Here is a 19,791-nt window from a genome sequence, read left to right as displayed (position 1 = left end):
CCCACCTCTGTTATTGGTGAGTCTATATACTGTATTGTAAATCTGTTTACATGCTAATTAGAATATCCTCTACACTCAAGCATACACTGAACAAGCTGAGTGTATGGGGAGAGGGGTAGTAATTTTGTTCTGTGCTGCTCTCAGACTTCCTGGCCTAATAAGTCTAATCTGCTAAAGAAGGGGTGTCAGACTCCAGATGTTCATGGACGATTCCCATCAGCCCCTGCCAGCATGGGCTGATGGTAATCATCTGGAGAGGCCAGAGTTTGACACCCCAGCGCTAAGGCTTCGTGGCCACACTTATACTATGGAGATCCCCCCAAAGAACACCATTCCTCGGCAGCCAGCATTACTTGCCTGGCCCTTACCTGCTGGATCATTTCTGGGTGCTGCTGCATGATGTGCAGGAATCGATCGCTCTCCTGGGTCAGTGGGGCGGACCTTTTCTTGGTGCTGCGGGAGAGCTGCTTGAAGAGATAGGTGACAATGTGGTCCAAGCAGGAGCAGCAGCCTGTGCAAACCATGGTGTCTACAAGGACAGGAAAGAGGGGCAGAGTGGGATAACGCCAGGATTACAAAGGACCAGGAATGCTTCAGGCTAACCCTGTCCAACTGGGCCCTTGCTAAAAGACGCACTGAAGCCAGCCAAATACTTCGCTGCAACTTCATCTGAGGTGAGGCGTGCACCAGCAACCCTCAGTGCTATCCACCCCAGCGTATGCCCACTTCTCACAACTGTGAAGTTCTTTGAATGGTGAGGTGGGTTTGTAGTTTGAGGAGGAATAAGTCTGAAAGACAGACAGGAAGGTCCGTCAGGGAACACTGCAGAACAAAGCCGTCTTCTCTAAAACGTTAATCCTTTGGTAACGATGGAAGAGGGGTGGCAATGAAGAAATGGTAGCAAATGAAGGATCTGCCAAAAGATCGGGGCAAGGGAATATTATCCTGAATCTATACTGAATCTATAATCTCAAAACAGCTGCTCGTCAGGGAGCTCACAGTATTAGGGGCTGGCTGCACAAGCATTATGGTTTGCTAAAACCGGCTACAGAAAGTAGTCAGCGTAAATATATCAATGGGAAATGTCAGCCAGAAAAAGGTTGCTTTGGCTTTGGGGGTGGGCAGGAATAATATCTCCATGGGGCTGCCTGTGCCACCCATTGTATATGGAGAAGTTTCATATAGAAACTTTCATATAGAAACTTTCATATATAGTTTCTAGCTTCTTCTAGAAATCAAATCCACAGGAGCCTGTTTAACAGTTACAGCTGTAATCAGAAGCCCTGCTCCGTTTTCCGTGGGCTTCTCTGTCTGTGGAATGCCCTGCAGCCAGTCTGTTGAACTTTCAATGCCAGATTGAACTTTCTTCTGTTCAGGTGTTGTTTTATTGGTGAATAAGTACATTTCCCCTTTCTCTACCCCCATTTGCTCGTCTTTGTCTGAGTTCTTGCTACTGACAATGTGTTGCTATCACTGCTGTTTTTTTTTTCAAAGCCTTGTTTCCAGCTTTTATTGTAACAGGCTTTATTGAATCTTCTGCTGATTTTATTGACATTTAGGGCCTTGGGAAAAATACAGAATGTATTTTTAAATGTTTTAGATCACTGTAGCATAAACAGCCAGGATCTAGGTGCCGTTGGCAGGCTTAAACTTCTGCTGGTGTTAATGCCTCTGAATTGGGACAGCTAGCGAGAGGCCCTTATACAGCAAGATTCTGTTACTTTGGTGCTGTTGTCTTCTAATACTTCTCCAGCTGTCCCACCTCAACACTACCATGTGAGTTTTCAGGGTCCCCCAGAGCCTTTACTGTGCTCAGACACAATCAGGGGAGGAGAAAGAATATGAACACTCACCTAGTGCTGTAAGACCTTCCGAAATGGAAGAAAGAATATACATGATTACATGAGGCTCCAGGCTAGCTATAAAGTTCATGTGATCTTGGGTGAGGACTTCCAGTAAGGAATAGTATGACTGGCTGAGCTTAGGATAATCCTGCAAAGAGAAAGAAAGTATGGAAAGGGGTGGCCTGGAGTGGCTATCCCAGCAAGGCGCAGTCTGAACTGCTGGCTAACTGCAGACGGGGACTATCCAAACAACTGTGTAGTACGTAAACAGTAAAGTCTCAATGAACCCCTTTTCAGAAGCCAGATCTTTCAGAGTCCCCTCCCCCTACAATCTCCCAGATAATTGGATGCAGTTTTGTGTTTGTCAGCAAGGTCAGCGGCTGCACTGCAAATTGCTAACATCTGATATCTTCTTTCCAGTTCTCAACATTGGGTCAGGAAGTTTTTAAAGGGGAAGGCAGCATCTGCCACTGCAGAACTGGGTGAAATTCCAGTAGATCAACCTCACTCTGGATAAGCAGGTGTTTAGGGACTGAGAAATGTTAAGGGGGAAGATGAGCAATGGCAAAGCAGTTCTGCCAGGCATGTGGCTCCCTTTCTGCACGCACAGCATTACTTTCTCTTGCAGCTCATGTATCTTTCTCAGGGCAAACTTAAGCAGCATCGTTCTAGCAGTCCTCATCTATCATCAGTCAGAATGCAGCACACAGCAGACACAAGCGGCAGCCCTCTGCTATACGGCTCTGCCTAGGAAGGCTGGCTTCCTAGGAGCCCAAGGAAGTCTCTGCACAAAAGCATGTGAAGGCCCCCTAGGCTAGGATTCAATTGGACCTTTGCATAAAGACAGCCCTGCTGTGGATATGGAAATGCACAATGTAGCACTCAAAGCTTTAGAGAGCCACTCCAAAAGGAAACCATTAACAGAGAGGTTTTTGCCAGGCTTCCTATGATAGCCCAAACTTGGCATGCTTGACTCCTTAACTGCATATCGACTGGAATGGCTCAATGGTCCAGAGCAATGCCTGTATAAAGCTCCCTGCAAAAGGGGCCTAAGCAAAAGCCTAAGATGAAAAATCTTATATACCCTTAGTATTATAAAATATCATGGCTGGCAGCTACTGAATAAAACGGGAGCTGGTTCAGGGCCTCAGCAGAGCCACGGGAGAACTGGCCTGCAATCTGATGGCTGTTGAATGAGCTTACCAAAAGATCACTGTGTGGGATGGACAGCAGGAGCTTGATGAAAGTTTGCAAGGCATTATCAAGTGCATCATCCCCGTACAGACGGAAGACACCAAAGTTGACGTAGTTGCCGCTTAGTGCAGCCTTCAGCATTGAGAAGCAGATGGAGATCCCTTTCAGCTTCAAGGCATACACTTGATCCTTTGGAACCTCCCCAAGCGTTAGGATTCGATTTCCTGCAACAAGAGGTCTGATATGTCAGGTAATGCTGAGGCATTTCACTTGCTATTAAGATACAGCCTTAGTAGGGAAATTAAAGGCAAATCATTAGGACTTTTACTAAGTGTGCCGGTACATCTCAGAACAAAAAAAGAACACTGCTGCTTCAGATCACTGTGAGATCCTCAATGAATTACAGCCGAAGTCCATCTAATTCACCTTTCAGTTTCCTGGAGTGGCCAACTGGTTGCCTCTAGATGGCTTGCAAGCAGGGCAGTGAGGCTAAAACCTCCTCTTGCCCTAGTTGTAGCCTAGTAACTGTTTTTTAGAACAATGGGGTTGGATCAAAAAGCTATTTTCCACCAATGGAAAGGGAGACATGGAATTTGGGCAATTTCCCCCTCTTATTGAAGGCTCCTAATCTGCCCCTAATTTTCAGGTGGTTCCAGACAAAATGGGCAGTTTCCACTGATTCAGTCCCTTCCTCACGTTATTCTTCAGGATCCCCTACATCTCCAGGAGCAGCATTTTGTTGAGGTCAGTGGGCTCCAGTGAGGGATGGGAGGCATAACAGTACTGATGGAAAATTCAGCCTGGATTTAACCCATTGTCCCTGGGGGTGCTCCATCCCCACAGAAGCAGCATCTCAGGAAGCTCAGAAGGCTGTTCTGTGCTGCTGCTGAAACTGTCTTCTATTAGTGGAGAATGTCTTAGCTTCAGACCATGATGCCCTGGGCCGTGGTGAGGTGGATCCAATCAACTTCCAACTAGACTTCCTCCAGCTTAAGTGGTTCTTCCTTCAATGGAAGAGCCATTTACATTGAAGGAGGACTTCACACCTGAGCCTAAAGGAAATGTGTGGTATCAACATTTTAATAACTTTGCTAATGGTAGGATCCGCTGAAGTGGTTTTATTTAAGTATCCTGGCTAACAGCATGGACAAATCTATTCTTTATGAATTTGTTTAACTTGCTTTTAACAATAAGCTAGTGGCTATCAATATATACTTTTGCTCCAAGTTCCAAAAAAGGTATCATGTTTTGTGAAGCAACACATTCTTCTGTCTGTGGTATGCAGCTGGAGTTGAAATCTTTAAGAATTTAAGGAACTTCTAAACACTTTGAACAGAGCTGACCCACTTTGCACTGCTTTCCCTTCCCAAAACCTCCCTTTTGAGAGGGTTACCCTTTTCAAATCATACATGGTTGTGGGTTGAAACAAAACACCACAGGTTTATCTGAAGGTTAAAAATGGGATCATGAACAAGAATGCTAGATTACTGTACAGCAAGTGAGTTTGGTCTCTCCCAAATTCAGTGGTGCTCCCCAATTCGCTCCTTATTGAATGCCAGTGTTTATGGAAGGCGAGATACTAACTTGCTGATATTTATTTTGCACAACCTCCCCCCCCCTCCCATTCTGCTTGTTTTGCTTGACATTCAGTGAATTTAAACAACAGCCTACTTGCAGCTGCCAGGAGGAAAAGGGCATACCTTAAAGCCCTTGTACTCACCATAGGTAGTTATCATTTTACTTGTCTCCCGGAAGAGAAGAATACCATTTGGTGAGGAAACATCAAACTGTAACCTCTGGGATCTGAAAGGAAAGAGGAGAAAATTATAGCTTGGCAGAGGCTTGAGAGGTGGAGAAAGCAGGAGTTGGATCCCTCAAGAGGACAATACTGACGTGTCCCAGCAACTGGGAACCCCCCGCCCCAACCCCCGCCCCCCCACAAAATCTCATTTAGTTTTGCATACAGGGGACCCAGCTGGAATAAGAATAGCCTGTGTTCTTAGAGAATGTAAAAGTTGCCTTAGAAAGTAGACTACAATTTTTTCTACTCTGTTCACATACCTCATGAAATTCACAGATAGTGATAATTTTACTCTGCATTATTGGCCTCTAACACCTGGTTCTAAGAGAGGTACTATGGACTTTTCATTAAGCTCACATGGCTGACAGTCATTAACAAATTCGGGCTCTACAAATCTGACCAATTCTTTAAGAAAAGCATCTAACTGTGGTAACAATCACTGAACCCTATGAAATTCTGTAACTACCTATTGTGTGAAAAAATGTTTCTTTTGGCTTTGTCCTCAAACAGCTGATAATTCTATTGAATGTGATATGATATACACACAAAAAATTATCTGTCTATTCACACTTTCTACAATGACAGACTGTAAAAGCTCTTATATCTCCTTATCTTCCACCACAGTGACTGATACAAGAATGGCCAATTTACATCCCTGTAGCAGGCACTACAGCAAGGAAAAAATTCTCACACTCTTACCTGTTGTGCACCAGTTCAGCCATCAACTTGAGCACAGGTGTGGTGCAGGCTGGATCGTGGTACCACAGTTCGACTGCCCTCTGTAGGATTGGCATGTAAGATGGGTAGCTGTGAGGCAGAAGCTAAGGAGTCATAGGTGCTCCTAAGATCCCACATGGTAACAATTTTTCAAGGTTCTCCCCCACCGCCCCCAATAGACACCTCCATGTTAGCTGGGAACAGCCATGATCACTGTATGGCTGTGCATTGTGGAAGTGGGCTTCCTGAGATCTCTGATATTACCAGCCCAAGTTGCAAATAATAAAGCTAAAAAGGGGAAAGGCCATCTCTCTTCCAATCAAAATTCTACAGGAACATCACTAGTGCGTCAATTCCTAAACGTATCTGAGCTTTCTTGTTTCAGCCACTTGTTGTCTACTGTATCTATGTAGTCCTCACACAAACCAGATTTAGTGAACGCGGTGTGGTGAAATGCTTAGAATGCTGCACGAGACCTAGAGACACCCACATTCAAAGCCCAGCTTGTCATGACACTAACAGGATAACCTTGGACGACTTATTCTCTCTTGGTCTAACCAACCTGAAGGGATGTTGTGAAGACAAAATGGAGAAGAGGAGAACCAAGGAGAACCACTCTTTAAGGATGAGGAGAATAAAAATGCATTAAATAAAACAGATTCTGTAGCTGACCTTTTAGACACACATATTGGACTTCTTGGCCAGCATTAGGAAGATGAGGTAGGTTACCAATCCAAGGAATAGTGGATTAAGATTAGGCTTTGGAAGGGACTCTATTTGAACCGAGAGACCCATCACCTGAGCGTTATCAGGAGGTTCTAGGAGTAGAGGTGACAAATGGGTAAAGTCCACAGTTTCAAGGCAGTCTCAAGATCCATCTCCACACTGTTTTGTTGGTTGGAATAGGATGAAAAATACATGAAGGTTAAGGATACATCCACTCAAAGAGCATCATGAAACTGGTCTTGGCATTGAAGGCAAAGGCTATCCCCCTCAGGTCTCTCACTAGGCCAACCAACGTTCTCTGTGTAGAAGGGGAGATGCGAGTTAGACAAAATATAAGGCTACTTTTTCCTCCATCAGAAGAAGCATGGTCTTGCACAGGAAGATAATCCCTATTGCTTTGACAAATTGGCAGGGGCTGATGGGATTTGTAGTCCATGAACATCTGGAGAGCCTCAGGTTGCAAACCCCTGCAAATAGACACCTTGTTCCCAAACATACCTAATTTATTCCTTCCCCCACTCAGAGCAGCCACTCAGATGTTTGGGAGCTCATCTTCACTGTGCAGCTTTGTGTGTATGGAAGAATAATCTAGGTGGTCTGCACAGTGAAATGTAGAGACTGGCTTAAAAGATTCCTAGCCATATAAAGATCTGTGAGATGGCAACTGCAAATCTGTAGGGAAAAGCAGACCCTTACTTTTGCTTCTTGCTCATTGAAAGTGTTGGTGCTAAACATCTGTGCCACAGTCTCAAAGGCAGCTGTGAGAGGCAGCATGAACTGCTCATATTGATCCTCATCCTCCCCTGGAAGAGAAGCATAAAGGATAGTTATTGTCTACAGGCCTATAAAAATTCTACTAATATGAGGCCATTATCAGTCACAATTCCACCACCTTACTGGCCAGTTTAGTGATTTTGGGGGTACAGATTTACACACACACACAAAATAACAGCAATGACCAGAATTCAGAGAAAAACAACTTGGCTGCTCTCTTACTTTGACTCCCCTTGCACATCACTGCTGGAAGGCTGAAGCTAGCAGAAGTGGGCTCCCCCCTTCCATAGAGCACATAGTTCAAAATCAAAATGGAGAATGTGGCGATTTTGACAGTGAAAAATTGGCTCACAAATCTCACCCGTAAGCCCTTGTGCCCCACTAGTACTCCACTTAGAAACATCTTTTAGTACCAGACATATCCTAGACATCATTTCCATCCACTGCAATCATATTCTTAAGTGACTGCAATGAAAAATAGTACTGTTTTATATTGATGTTTCTTGCGCCCTTTTTGTTTGCTAGAACACCAACACCTTTGCAGATGTAACTGCTGCATTTTCTGGACAACTAGGCCAAAAATACTGCTTAAACCTACCCTGAAAAAAAAAATCACCAGTTAAGCTGCATCTATCCCTGTTTGGAAATATACAATTAGAACGTTGAGAGTTCTGCAATTTGTTTTGGTATATAATAATAGCATGTAATACCTAGGTCCACCATGAGGAGGCGCCCCAGTGCAGTATAGAAAGTTGTCCGACATCTCATATCACTCAAGTTGGACTGATTGTTAATACCCAAGAAAGAAAAGTGCTCGCTCTGTCAAAAGAACAACAATCATTACAAAGTACTGTTGAAGGCTTTCATGGAGGAATCACTAGGGTATTGTGGGTTTTCCGGGTTGTATGGCCATGTTCCACTAGCATTTTCTCCTGAAGTTTTGGCAGAAAACCCACAACATCCTAATTACAAAATAAACCAATAAGTTGGGACAGTGGGGCAGTTGGCATCTAAGTCAGAAGCATATCTTGCTTATATCAACACTGGCTTTGGAACAACCACAAATGCAAAATACAGGCTGATACTCTCATACTTTCTGCACGTGAGTTATCTTTCACAAAATTTTAGTACTGTGAACAAACTTCTGAAATTCCGAGGTTGCAAGGGTGTTGTTTTTTTGCCAGGGTGTGTGTGCGGTGGTTGTAAATAAAATGCAAACACTGCACCTCTATGTACTAATACAGTATTTATGATGCTCCAAGTAACATCTTTTTATCTAAGGCTAATATTTTAGGCATAATTTAAAATTCTTTAGATCTAAAAATGAGAACAAGTTGCTCACTTCTAACAGATGTTCTCTGAGTGGTCATTCATGTGGTTAGAAAACTGGGATTCTGCCCATGAGCAAAACAATGAATGAATTTTGGGGGGCCACCCAATTTGAGGAGGATGTTGTTATGCAAGTCTATGGATAGGCGTAGGAAAGACTGGTAAATTAGCCCTTGGTTCAGGAGAAATTTGCAAACCATTTTCAGTAGTAATGTAACGTCAGGACAATGAACAGCCCTATACAGCTGGACTGGGTTGAAGTGCACAGAGGCTGGGAGCTAGTCTCAATGAAGTTATAGGGACCAGAAAAGCAGTCTTGAGGCAAAGCAGGTGAAGGTCAGATGTTGCTAATGGTATGATGGGGCACTTCATGAATTGATGGCAGAAAACATGAGAGAGGGTTTGTGAGCTTGCTCCTCTCTTTGTTCATGTTATGTTCCACAGCCACATGGTCTGTGACCACCTGGACAGTCCTGTCTCATAGCTTCAGCTATGTGGACCACAAAAAACTCTAGGGCAGTGATGGTGAACCTTTTCAAGACTGAGTGCCCAAATTGCAACCCAAAACCCACTTATTTATCGCAAAGTGCCAACATGGCAATTTAACCTGAATGCTAAGGTTTTAGTTTAGAAAAAACAGTTTGCTTCAAGGTGTGTGTTACTCGGGAGTAAGCTTGGTGAAGCAACCGTGCAACGCTTCAAATGGGTGAATCACGACACTAGGAGGGTTTACTCAGAAGCAAGCCCCATTGCCAGCAACCGAGCTTACTCCCAGGTAAAGGATCATGCCCAGGCCAGCCTAGGGTGTGTGTGTGGGTGATTTTTTGCCCCCCCCACATGATGAACTCTGTGCATGCGTGCCCACAGAAAGGGCTCTGAGTGCCACCTCTGGCACCCATGCCATAAGTTCGCCACCGCTGCTCTAGGTATTGATGAAGGCACCTGCCATGTTTGGGAGGCACTGGTAGTAACAGTAGGCCGACACTGTTGCACAGCAGGATCTGCATGCTGAAGACCGGTCATTTGGGGGAACGGTAGGGTTCGCACTGACAAGAGCCACAGAAACACTATGGAAAGGGTCCCATGGAGTGACCAGCACATTTCCATTTTTGGACATGCTGCAGGTATTATCAGTTGGTGCTGAAGAGACCCTCAAATGGCACTTTCTAGATTCTGGTTTTAACTTAAAAGGTGAGAGCAATGGAGTGAAGGCAGGCATGCCTTTGTAAGTATGCAATGGAACCAGTCTGGACGTTGAGCCATAGTTCTGAGAGAACTGTGATTGGCCCCAAGGGCACCCAGCAGGCTTTATGTGAATCGAACCTGGTCCTCCAGATTAGAATCTGCTGCTTTCAACTACTATGCCATGCTGGCTCTCAGTCTGGCACAATGAAACGGCCAACCAGCTAAGCTGCTCTACATAGAGCTTGAGATCATCAGCAATGAGGCCAGATTTTTGGTTGCCCATTCAGAGATCCAGGCTCAGCATAACAGGTTTCCATCTCTTATGGATGATGAAAAGATATGAAAAACAGGTAGTGCTTCCAAATCATAAAGACAAGCTATGCTGCCTTTCCAACATGAAGAAAAGCACCACTGAGGATAGCTTGGTGTGGAGGCTGGTCATCCCATGGCTATGGTTTTCAGCCATTAAATCAAGATTCTTGGTACTCATTTGGGTAGCAGTCACAAGTATAACAAAAAGATCGCAACAGCCCAGCTTCATCCACTGGAGGTCCCTAAATCACAAGAAAAAGATTGCAGACAGGATTTTGGATACATTCAAAAGCAAGGGATGGGCTGAGATTTACCCTGAGGTGGGCAGCGCCACTGGACAGATTTAAGTCTGTGCAGTAAAATTAGATGGATCTCTTGAGAAGTGCATTTGAGCTGCCTATCCTCTTGAACCCCCAAAGCTTGACACCTAGACAGATGCTAATCCATCAAGGGTGGTCTGAGAGTGGGAGGGTATCTCTGGCAGAACTAGCCATCAAGCAGATTCAAAAGATGAAGAACTAGCTAGCCTTTGAAGTAGTAGTCCGTGTCAGGGTTATAAAGGTTTCTGGCGTCTCTGGCTCCTGTCTATGATCTTGGTGATGAACAGTAATAAAAATGAGTGGCTGCAGAGGAGGGAGCAACTATACCTCTGTCTGGAGCTCAGGCAGCCAGTGCTTTGTCATGTTCTCCAGCTCCAAAGAGGAGGGATGACAATGCTTAGATTCTGAAGGCTCAAAATCAAAATTGTGGTAATAGTCAAGGCACTGGAGCTGCAGCGTTTGAAGGCACGGGTGTGAGGAGCAAGAGTAAGACTGAACGGATTGGTTTGTTCAGCACAGAAGTCATTTGGGACCTGAGCCGTGGCGTCTGTAACCAATTAACACCCCCTCCTATAAAACTGCTCCAAGGTTTGTGGACCAATTACACAAGTTCATAAGCAAGGTATGCCCAAAAGTGGCAGCAGTCATGTCCATCTGAGTCTGTGGCCATAACAAAGGTACTTTTAAAAAGGTGGAATCAGCATCTAATCAGTAGACAATTCTTAGACATAACCTAAGTATAAGAAGCAGAAATTCTCGGGATCTGTAAACGTGGTTCTCCTCAAGGTTCTGAGGAGAGATATTTTTCTCCAGAAGGATCATTTATTTAAAAGATTTTCACATGCACACTATTTTAGTATTTAGAGTGATCTTGTAAACCACCGTTTGCCTAGTCACCTGAAGCATGAAAGCATCAAGTGCAGGTAACTATGTCCAAAGGAAAGTTTTTCTAAACTGGAACAAAGTTGATTCTCTTTCTCAGGCCATCATCGTCCCTTAACAGCCTAACATAGGTATGGGTGGACAGGCAGGTTAGTAACAACTTCTGTAGGTCAGCAACTCCTGTGACCTCATCCAAAATATTAATTTAGAAGCTTAAGTCATTAAAAAACTCACAGGTAAAAAAATAGTACTTTATGATAAGTAAAGCGCATATGCTTTGATGTTGCATGGCTTTGGGGGGCAAACCCTGCCTGATTAGAGGATGCCATGTTTTGCCCAAGATAAAACAAAACAAAAACGAACACAAAAACTCTGCAAGGCTTCTAGAAATCTTGAAAAGCAATTCCATTTGGCAATCACTAAGGGCCAATCTGGGGCCACACTTTACACCTTTCTTGAACAATGTTGTCCCTTTGGTCTCCATTCCGATTTCCTCACAAGACCAGCAGAAGCAAAGAGAAGTCGTAACTCAGTGGTGGCAGAAGAACATCACACAAACAATGACAACAATACAAAAACAAGGAACAACACAGCACCAAAAAGAAGCCTTCCTAGAAGACACAAACTATCAGGATTGAAAGCAAGTGCAGGAAATGAAAATTCTCTCCGATGAAGAGCCAGTGACTGCTCAGGGACTGCTTCTGGGAGAATGTTCTGAAGGATGGAGAAACCACTTACTGTGTGATTGTTCAGCATGAACTGCACAGCGCTCAGCTTCACCAGTTTCCTTACGCTGCTGTATGTAGAAAGGGGGTTAAGGAAAGAGCAAAACTGCCCAGCCAATCACCAGCCTTTTAGAGCACTTTGGAAGCATGAGAGGTTACCAGAGGCAGGATTCTTTATACAGAAATAATTGCCAATAATTGCAAATGACAATCTGTCAATTGGAAGGAATCTTCACAGGCATCAGGGACTGCCTAGATCTGCAAGCTTCTATCCCCAGCTGCTATCAAAAGACATGGTTGAGATAGACCATGAACCGGAGCATTCTTTGCCATGCAACTGCTTTAGGGTCAATGAATAATATATGCATTTTCAGAATGGCAAGGATTATTAATAATATACAAACACATATTAATACTATTGGTTTTTATATTACTATGAAGAAATAAACAGGCTGGGCTTTTATTTACACAAATCAGGCTGATTAGGCACCCAGCAATGGATTTTCGTCTTCCTCCTGCTGCGTGCAGCCTCAGGCACTGATTAGAGTTATTTCAAATTTTATTTTATTGTTTATTCATGCCTGCTTGTTATTTGTGGTTAGGACTGCCTAGATTTGTCTGTACTGTCATGTGCTATCCAGGCTTTGGGGAGAGTGCTAGAATTGAAGGCCTTGGAGCTGCCTTCCAAACCTATAGTTCTTTCTTTAAAAAAGATTGCATCCTGTCCTAGTATTCTTCCCACATTCATAATTCTATAAATGAATAAAAACAAACTGAATGGACTTTTCTGTGTCTGGTCTTCAACATCCTTAAGTACCTGCTTAGGAAACCATGGCTACATTTGCAAGTCTTGTTCTTGTGAATGGATCTATCCTATCTGCTTTGCCTAAAGTGACGTGCTGAGGAGCCAGTGTGAATGGTAAAAGATTGGTTGTTTCTTAATGAACGGTGAGATTCTCTCAGTAAGTATCAATCACTAGGAGACAAGTCTCTGACAGGTTTACTGACATGCTCATCAGGAGTTGGAGACAATTCCTCCCCACCCCTACCAAGTGAAGGAAGGGGTTAGATGTGTCTTCAGTGTGAAGAAACAGTAGCTTGAGTTTTTAAGCAGACAGATACCATGGTGAATTGGCTAAAGTATGCTAGGGGTTTTTTCTCTTTTGGGCAAGGTCCGAAGTGGGGTAGCAAACTTGCTGCCTTGAAAAGAGTCTTTGCCTCCCTGTGTTCTACTAGCAGTACTTGCTTTACCTACACATACACAAATGCCACACATATGCAATGACTTCTCCTCCAAAGGGAGCCAAATCAGTTATGTGCTACCCCTGGATCTTCTTGCTGCCTAGCAAAGCGTTTAACGATAAAAGCAATTATGGAATAGTCTGGAATTCGCAGCTGCAAACTGGGAAATGCCAACTTTGTACAGCTGCTTGGGGTACAGAGAAAGGTAATTTTGACTCAGGTCAAGGAAACAAGTTCAAAATGGGCAATAATGGGAAGCAAAGGGGCTCTGGCCCTTGAAGTGCCTCTGTGATGGCAACACAGGATGTGAATCTGTGATGTGGGGGAACAGCTTAGAATGACTACGTTAACGTTGCTCCGAGTTTGTGAGATTCGCTAAAAAGGATATCCAATGGAGAGGTCGTTGAGGAGCTGGAGTGTCTTGGAAGTAATAGGCTCACACCGTCCCCAGTATTTTAAGTTGGTGATGCTACAGGGAGGAGAAAAAAAAAGACACTTGGGAGAGGCTACTTTCTTTGTACTCTTCTCCATCCTCCCCCAAAGTCACAAACAACAAAAGTCACAAAATGCTAGCATAAAGCCACTGTACTTACATTTGGACGACTAGAAAATTATCCTTCAGATAATCTTCACTACTTGGGTCCCAAAGCTACACTGGCCCAAACTGAGGCCTTTGGAATTCTGTGGCACTGCAGGGCTGATTTCTGCAGCAAGGGCAAGAGAATTCTGCGGCAGTGACCACACAAACCTCTGCAGTTCAGCACCTTCCACCACCAGCTGCGGAATTCTAATAGCCCTTGTGTAGCCACGCCTGCAGCCATGAGCCTCATGACACACAGTGACGGGTTTTAGATGGGGGAAGGAGGGGTAACGCAGTGCTTACAAGACCGAGAGCACACTTGGAGTGTTCAACCCAGACCAAGTTTCCAAGAAGGTAGCCCTTTAACTATGTAGTACTATGCAATGCTACTGGGGAAGGAAATTTTGCCAACAGCCGCCCTCCATTTAGTATCATCTTTGAAGATGATCAGCATTCATAATGAAGCTGGCCTTACATTTCTCCCCCATCAGGCAATATAATCACTGAAAAGAGAAACCTTTTTTTATGGTGGGGTAGCTAGTAGACCTCTATGAGTGATTGTCTCCAGAGCGGATCAACCAACTGGCATATGAACTCTGGGCTCTGTAGAGAGGCATTCGTTTTGGAGGTGTAGGCTTTCAAACACAATTTGGACGAGTTCCAGCGGGACTTACATTTTCCCGATGAAGACACTCAAGACCATGGTCTCATCATTCAGCCCCAGGACCTCTGAGAGACGGCGGTACAGCTACAAGTGGAAGATAAAAAGCAAGTGGAAAAGAAATCAACGGGATGTGACATTTCTCCCGCAAAATCCTATCATTTGTGCCACTCTCCTTGAGGTAACACACAGACACTAATATGCTCTGATCAGCATTCTAACAAGGAACTACCTGCCAGCTGGGCAACAGAACCCTTTTTCTCTAAAGCCCCTTCCTCAGAGAAGGAGAATCTTCCTTAGAGAAGGATAATCGCACACACAGAATAAGGCACGTTCAATCCACTTCCACAACTGTTTGCAAGGGGATTTTGTTATTCTGCACAGCTGCAAAGTACGTTGAAAGTGGATTGAAAGTGCATTATTCTGCATATGCAGAAAGGGCCTAAGGGTCTTAAACCCTTCCTATTTCATCTGTTTGTCTTTTGGCCCCTGCTTTGGCTGCTGCCTTGGCATTTCCGGTGGAGAAAGTGACCTTCATTTGAGCTGTAACTAAAGGTGCTCTTCAAGTGGTCACCACAAAGGAGGGAACGTTACCTGCAAAATTGGCAGGTTTCGAATTCTAGGGTTGGAACGGGAAACACAGTAGCATGCATATCTTGCACTGGCAGTAGCTTTGGTTATTTGTCAAAGTCCACAACATTACAAAGCAACAATACGAAACTGAGGATTTCACTGCCTACAAGGAACGAGGTCATAATACAAGAAAGTGTGACAATATTTCAGCTATGAGAAGGAATGGCATACCCCTGCAACAAGAGGACTTACCTTTGAGGATTTCTGCACCTGGTCTCCAATGTAGATCTTCCGAAACTGCTCGAAGAAGCTCAGCATGGCAAGCTCCAGCTTCTCGTTGCCTGCCTGAGCAAGACGCGAGTCCGTCAGGTTCATGAGCTGAAGAACCCTGAGAAGGGAGGAGGACAAGGCAACAAATCCAGAGATTAAAGGTGAAGCCATTGCAAAAGCAGGTCAAGAGAGCAAGAAAGCGCAGTGTTGCTGGCAAGTACCACACACCAGGTCAGGCAATCCATGACCTTGAAAGAGGCTTGATTTCAGGGATGGTTGAAACTGTGACAGGCTTTGCTCTGGCTCACTAGTGTCTAACTACCAGCTCTTCAGCTCGGCTGCCACACTTTGAAGTGCATAATTGTAAGAATCAATGAGGCACAGAGGGAACCCTTGGCTGGACTTCCAGACAACTGCAGACAACTGCACTTCTTGCAGGCTCGAAACTCCTCAATGAACATTACCCTACCGCCCAGAGCCCCTAGAGGATGGGGCGGTATAAAAGTTTAATAAATAAATAAATAAAATAAATAAATATCTGTCTGAGGAAGAAAGGAAGGCTTAAAGGGCTACAGATACTGCTCTGTGTGAAATTTTAAATGCTCAAAATGAATAAAAGGATGCTTTTTCCCCAATGTATTGGAAAAAAATTATCATTATTATTTATTTCTGTTGAATCCTGCCCTTCCCAACCAGGGTTGGGCTCGAGGCGGCTTACAGAGTTTAAACCATGACAACACAAAAATATAAATCACTAATGCTAAAACCACAAAAGGCCAAGATGGCGACAGAGCAAATTTGGCAAAGCCAAAGACAAAAGAGGTAGGCATCAACAATCAATATAAAACATGAATGATAAATATGCTTCTTGTGAATTGGGAGTCCAGAAGATGAAACAGAGACAGCGGGAGGCCTCAACCAAAGGCCTGGTGGAGCATCTCCGTCTTGTAGGCCCTGTGGAACTGCTTAAGGTCTTGCAGGGCCCTGGTGTCAGCTGACAGAGAGTTCCACCAGGCTGGAGCCAGGGCCGAAAAGCCCTAGCTCTGGTTGAGGGCAACCGAACATCCTTAGGGTCAGGGACTACCAGAAGGTTACTGTTAGAGGACCACAACGTCCTCCTCAGGCAATACATGGAGATGCGGTTTAGAAGATATGAGGGACCCAGACCAAGCAAGGCCCGAGACCACGTAGTTCCAGTGAGGAGTCTTGCAGCCACATTCTGGACCAGTTTTAGTTTTCAGATCAGCCTCAATGGCTGGCCTGCGTAGAGAGATTGACAATAATCCAGCCTGGAGGTGACTGCTGAATGGATCACTGTGGCTAGATCTAAGCGGGATAAGTTAAAGGGCCAGCTGCTTGGCCTGTCGAAGATGGAAAAAGGCCACTCTCACTGTGTGCAACACTGATAGATAAGGAGGACTCCAAGGTCTCTGCAGATAAGGAGGACTACCAGGCTTTTGACTGATGAGGAAGGTTTTATGGCCATGCCATCAGTGGAAGAGTTGGAGTGGATTGTTATCTCCTGGAGTAACCTGCTGTTTGTTCTGATGCTGCTCTCCTAGGATCTTCTAACAAAATGTGCTGCAGGATAAGGTGCCGTAGCAACGAAGAGGAAACATTCTTCCACTAGTGGCTTACATCAGGAGAGGAAGAAGGGCAAAGTAATTTTACTTGATTCCCCCTTATTCCTGCCCCTGTCCTATCCTGTGAGACATTTTGTTTGAAGGGCTCTCCTAGTCCTCAGAGAGGAGTTTTATGGCAATAAGGTGAAGGCTAGGAAAGATCTGATCTGCCAACTGCTTCCAGTCTCCTGCTGGATCCAACCCAGTGTAGTGGGCAAAATTAACCTCCAGAGGAAAAGTTGGCATGAAACTCCTGTGAAGGATCAGAAAGTGGTTTAATATTACAATCCCTCAAGGCTAAGTTCAGTTAGAAGAAGGCTGAATGTACGGTACACATTAAAGTGTATAAAAAAGTCAAGCAAAGTGGAATTCTGCAACCATAAATTGTGCAAATTCCCTTTTTATTCTGTTTAACTTATTCTGGTTTTACTAGTCATGGGAGCTATTTTCGGCTTCCCCTGGCTCTAAGGGTGCCCAGGCACTGGTCGTGTACTTTCAGGATCATCTACACCACAATCAAAGGCATCAAAGACATGCTTTTAACTGAAAGGAGATTCTCAGGATGTTGGAATCTAAACCCAATCAAGAGCTTTTGGCTTGGAGAGAAAGAGTGCCTGGTACAAGCGAAACGCTCATGACGAGTCCAGGAATACAGTGGTTCCTACCGACAAACCAGCTCGCCGTCCATTGCATCCTGCTCATCCGTGCTGGCAAATGATACTCGGCCACCGATCACAGCCCCAATGATGTAGACAAGCCACGTCAAACGTCCTGAAAGCAGAAGAGGCCAGAGGCCAGTTCCACAGAAGTTATTCACTGAAAACTAAGACGACGGCCTAGAAGACTTCACATCAGCAGTGGAAAGGATAAGTTACACCATCTGCTGAGAAGGGCTGGATGTGAAGGGAAGGAGAGCCATTTGCTGCTTCTATTCCCTCCCACAGTTGCTTTTGACAAGCTGTCACAGCAACTTCAATTAATACCCAAATAGGTTCAAATTTCCCATTCTCCCCTTGATCTCTACACTAAACCCAACCTGCCAGTTTCTCTGATTTCTTACACGCTAAAGTCCTTGACCGTTCCTGTTGCCCTTCTCAACAAACTTATTAGAAATGATACAAAACAGGACAGCAGACAAAACTGGTCACCACGTTCCTACTGAAGCTCTACCAAGCTTGCCTCGTGCTTCCTAATTTTTGGAAGAAACAATTTCATAGCATTGTTTAAGATGCTTGTTCTACACCTCTCTTCAATTTGCAGTAAGGCAAATTTATATCTTATTTTCCACTATGTTTAAAACAGTTACAATCCAAGCAGAACAAGAACTAAGCTCCCAGATTCACTACACATTAATACAGAACTGTGAAAAGCCCTTGTGGCTGGCTGCTGTCTCAAAAGCAGTGCCCATGACTCATCCCAATCTGGCCGCCTTCTGTTTTGATAGCACAGCTATGCTGTGGCAGCTCTTTAAACACACACCTTCCTGCACTGCTACATCCACAGGGATGGCTGTCGCGCTCTGTAGCAGCTCCTGGTAGGTCTGGGCTGATTGATCGAACAGCTGCACGAGGAGAGCACAGGTCTTCTCATATTCACAGCGACCAATGGTGGATAGCTGGTCTAGCTGCTGTTGCACTAGGCCCGTGTCATCCAGAGGATCTTCCAAGCCGTCTCTGGGTATGAAAGAAGCAGCAACACTGAAGATAAAAATGGCCTATAGCAGACTGAATAGCCCCATTTCCCCCTAAGCATAGATAAGTAGGCTCCTCTCTCCTGTTTCCCCCAACCCCACAAGCTTTACTACAGGTCCCCAAGTCATGTGCTCTCTGCTTGAGAGTGCTGTGGATTTTCTGCTATAATTGGGAGTGCTGGCAGCATTTGTGAAATATCAGGAAGTCTCCTAACAGTTCCTTCTGGTACAACCTCTTTACTTCCAAAAATACTTGGACCAAAGGAAAGAGGGAAGACATATGAGCACTAAGTGCTCTCCTACAGCTGAAGCCAGCTGGTTTCTTAGCCTCTACCTCAATATGATGTGCACAGATTCCAGCCTAGAGGTGATGTACGCTTTGGTGACTTCAGGTGTGTATGTCTCCAGCATGTGTGGCTCTGTTGCTTTGACGTAAGGGACAGACGCTGCTAACCGCTGCCACAGACTTAGGAGATAGTGAACGCTGTTCGGAGCAAATTCCCAGTGCTGGAAAAACAAAAAGAATGAAGCCGCTCAACTCTGCTGAAGGCTGCTTTCACGTTTGCCAACTGCTGCCATGGCAGGAGTTTGCTCTTCACTCTGTTTCAGGCACTTCTACCCCCTGCCAACACTGCACAGCAGCAATAAAGATCAATATAAAAAGAATACTTGTAGCAGCGATACAAATATTGAAACAGAACCAAATAAAAAGTAACTCCCCCCCATTAAGTAACGTTACTTATTTTATTTACATAATTAGTCCACCTTTCTCATTGAGACTCTAGGTGGATTACACAGTGAAAGACAGGGCAGTCAACAAGAGGGGACATCCGATAAACAATACATTAGGAGTAGTAAAATATCACTAGCTGTGGGAGATAATAAAACAGTAAAACTCAAATAGTAACATCTAGAGAATAAAAACTCACATTAAAAATCATCAGGAACCCAGAACTTAAGTAAAACACAATAAACACAAGACCTGAGTAAATAAAGATATCAAGGCTTGAACACAAAACATAGTCAAATTAGTGTCGATTGAATACCTGTGGAGAGGGTGTTCCATAGTCAAGATGCCACCCCAGAGAGAGCTTGGTCTCATGTGGCCACCCACCTTATTTCAAATAAAGGGGGCACATGGAGCAAAGCTTCTGCAGAAGAGAGCAATCACTGAGCTGGTTCATATGGAAGCAGGAGGTCTTTTGGGGGGTAGTTTTTGCAGAGAATGTGTGACTAATAAAATGAGAACTACCGAAGAGACTAGTAGATGATATTGGTGCTTCTAAAGTGAAACACCTGCTCAGACGTTTAGGTTTTAACTGTTCTCACTCCTTCCCACAATTA

General features: G+C 44.5%; 1 protein-coding gene across 1 annotated transcript in view; it reads right to left on the bottom strand.

Moving 5' to 3' along the window:
- The window catches only part of XPO7 (exportin 7), a 63,606-nt gene that overhangs the window by 3,782 nt on the left and 40,033 nt on the right, over window positions 1-19,791 (bottom strand). The window contains exons 11-25 of the mRNA XM_048512508.1: window positions 18,782-18,954; window positions 18,237-18,430; window positions 17,423-17,528; window positions 15,118-15,253; window positions 14,306-14,379; window positions 13,440-13,520; window positions 11,823-11,886; window positions 7,767-7,875; window positions 6,979-7,085; window positions 6,492-6,580; window positions 5,539-5,646; window positions 4,759-4,841; window positions 3,048-3,262; window positions 1,854-1,992; window positions 369-529 (exon numbers count right to left, since the gene is read on the bottom strand). Of these exons, the coding sequence (XP_048368465.1) occupies window positions 369-529; window positions 1,854-1,992; window positions 3,048-3,262; window positions 4,759-4,841; window positions 5,539-5,646; window positions 6,492-6,580; window positions 6,979-7,085; window positions 7,767-7,875; window positions 11,823-11,886; window positions 13,440-13,520; window positions 14,306-14,379; window positions 15,118-15,253; window positions 17,423-17,528; window positions 18,237-18,430; window positions 18,782-18,954 (1,839 nt within the window). The remainder of the gene's footprint in view (window positions 1-368; window positions 530-1,853; window positions 1,993-3,047; window positions 3,263-4,758; window positions 4,842-5,538; window positions 5,647-6,491; window positions 6,581-6,978; window positions 7,086-7,766; window positions 7,876-11,822; window positions 11,887-13,439; window positions 13,521-14,305; window positions 14,380-15,117; window positions 15,254-17,422; window positions 17,529-18,236; window positions 18,431-18,781; window positions 18,955-19,791) is intronic.

Source organism: Sphaerodactylus townsendi, linkage group LG12 (genome assembly GCF_021028975.2).
Source record: "Sphaerodactylus townsendi isolate TG3544 linkage group LG12, MPM_Stown_v2.3, whole genome shotgun sequence".
Lineage (NCBI taxonomy): Eukaryota > Metazoa > Chordata > Lepidosauria > Squamata > Sphaerodactylidae > Sphaerodactylus > Sphaerodactylus townsendi.
Note: the sequence above shows the minus strand (reverse complement) of the source record. Positions and strands in the feature narration are given on the sequence as shown.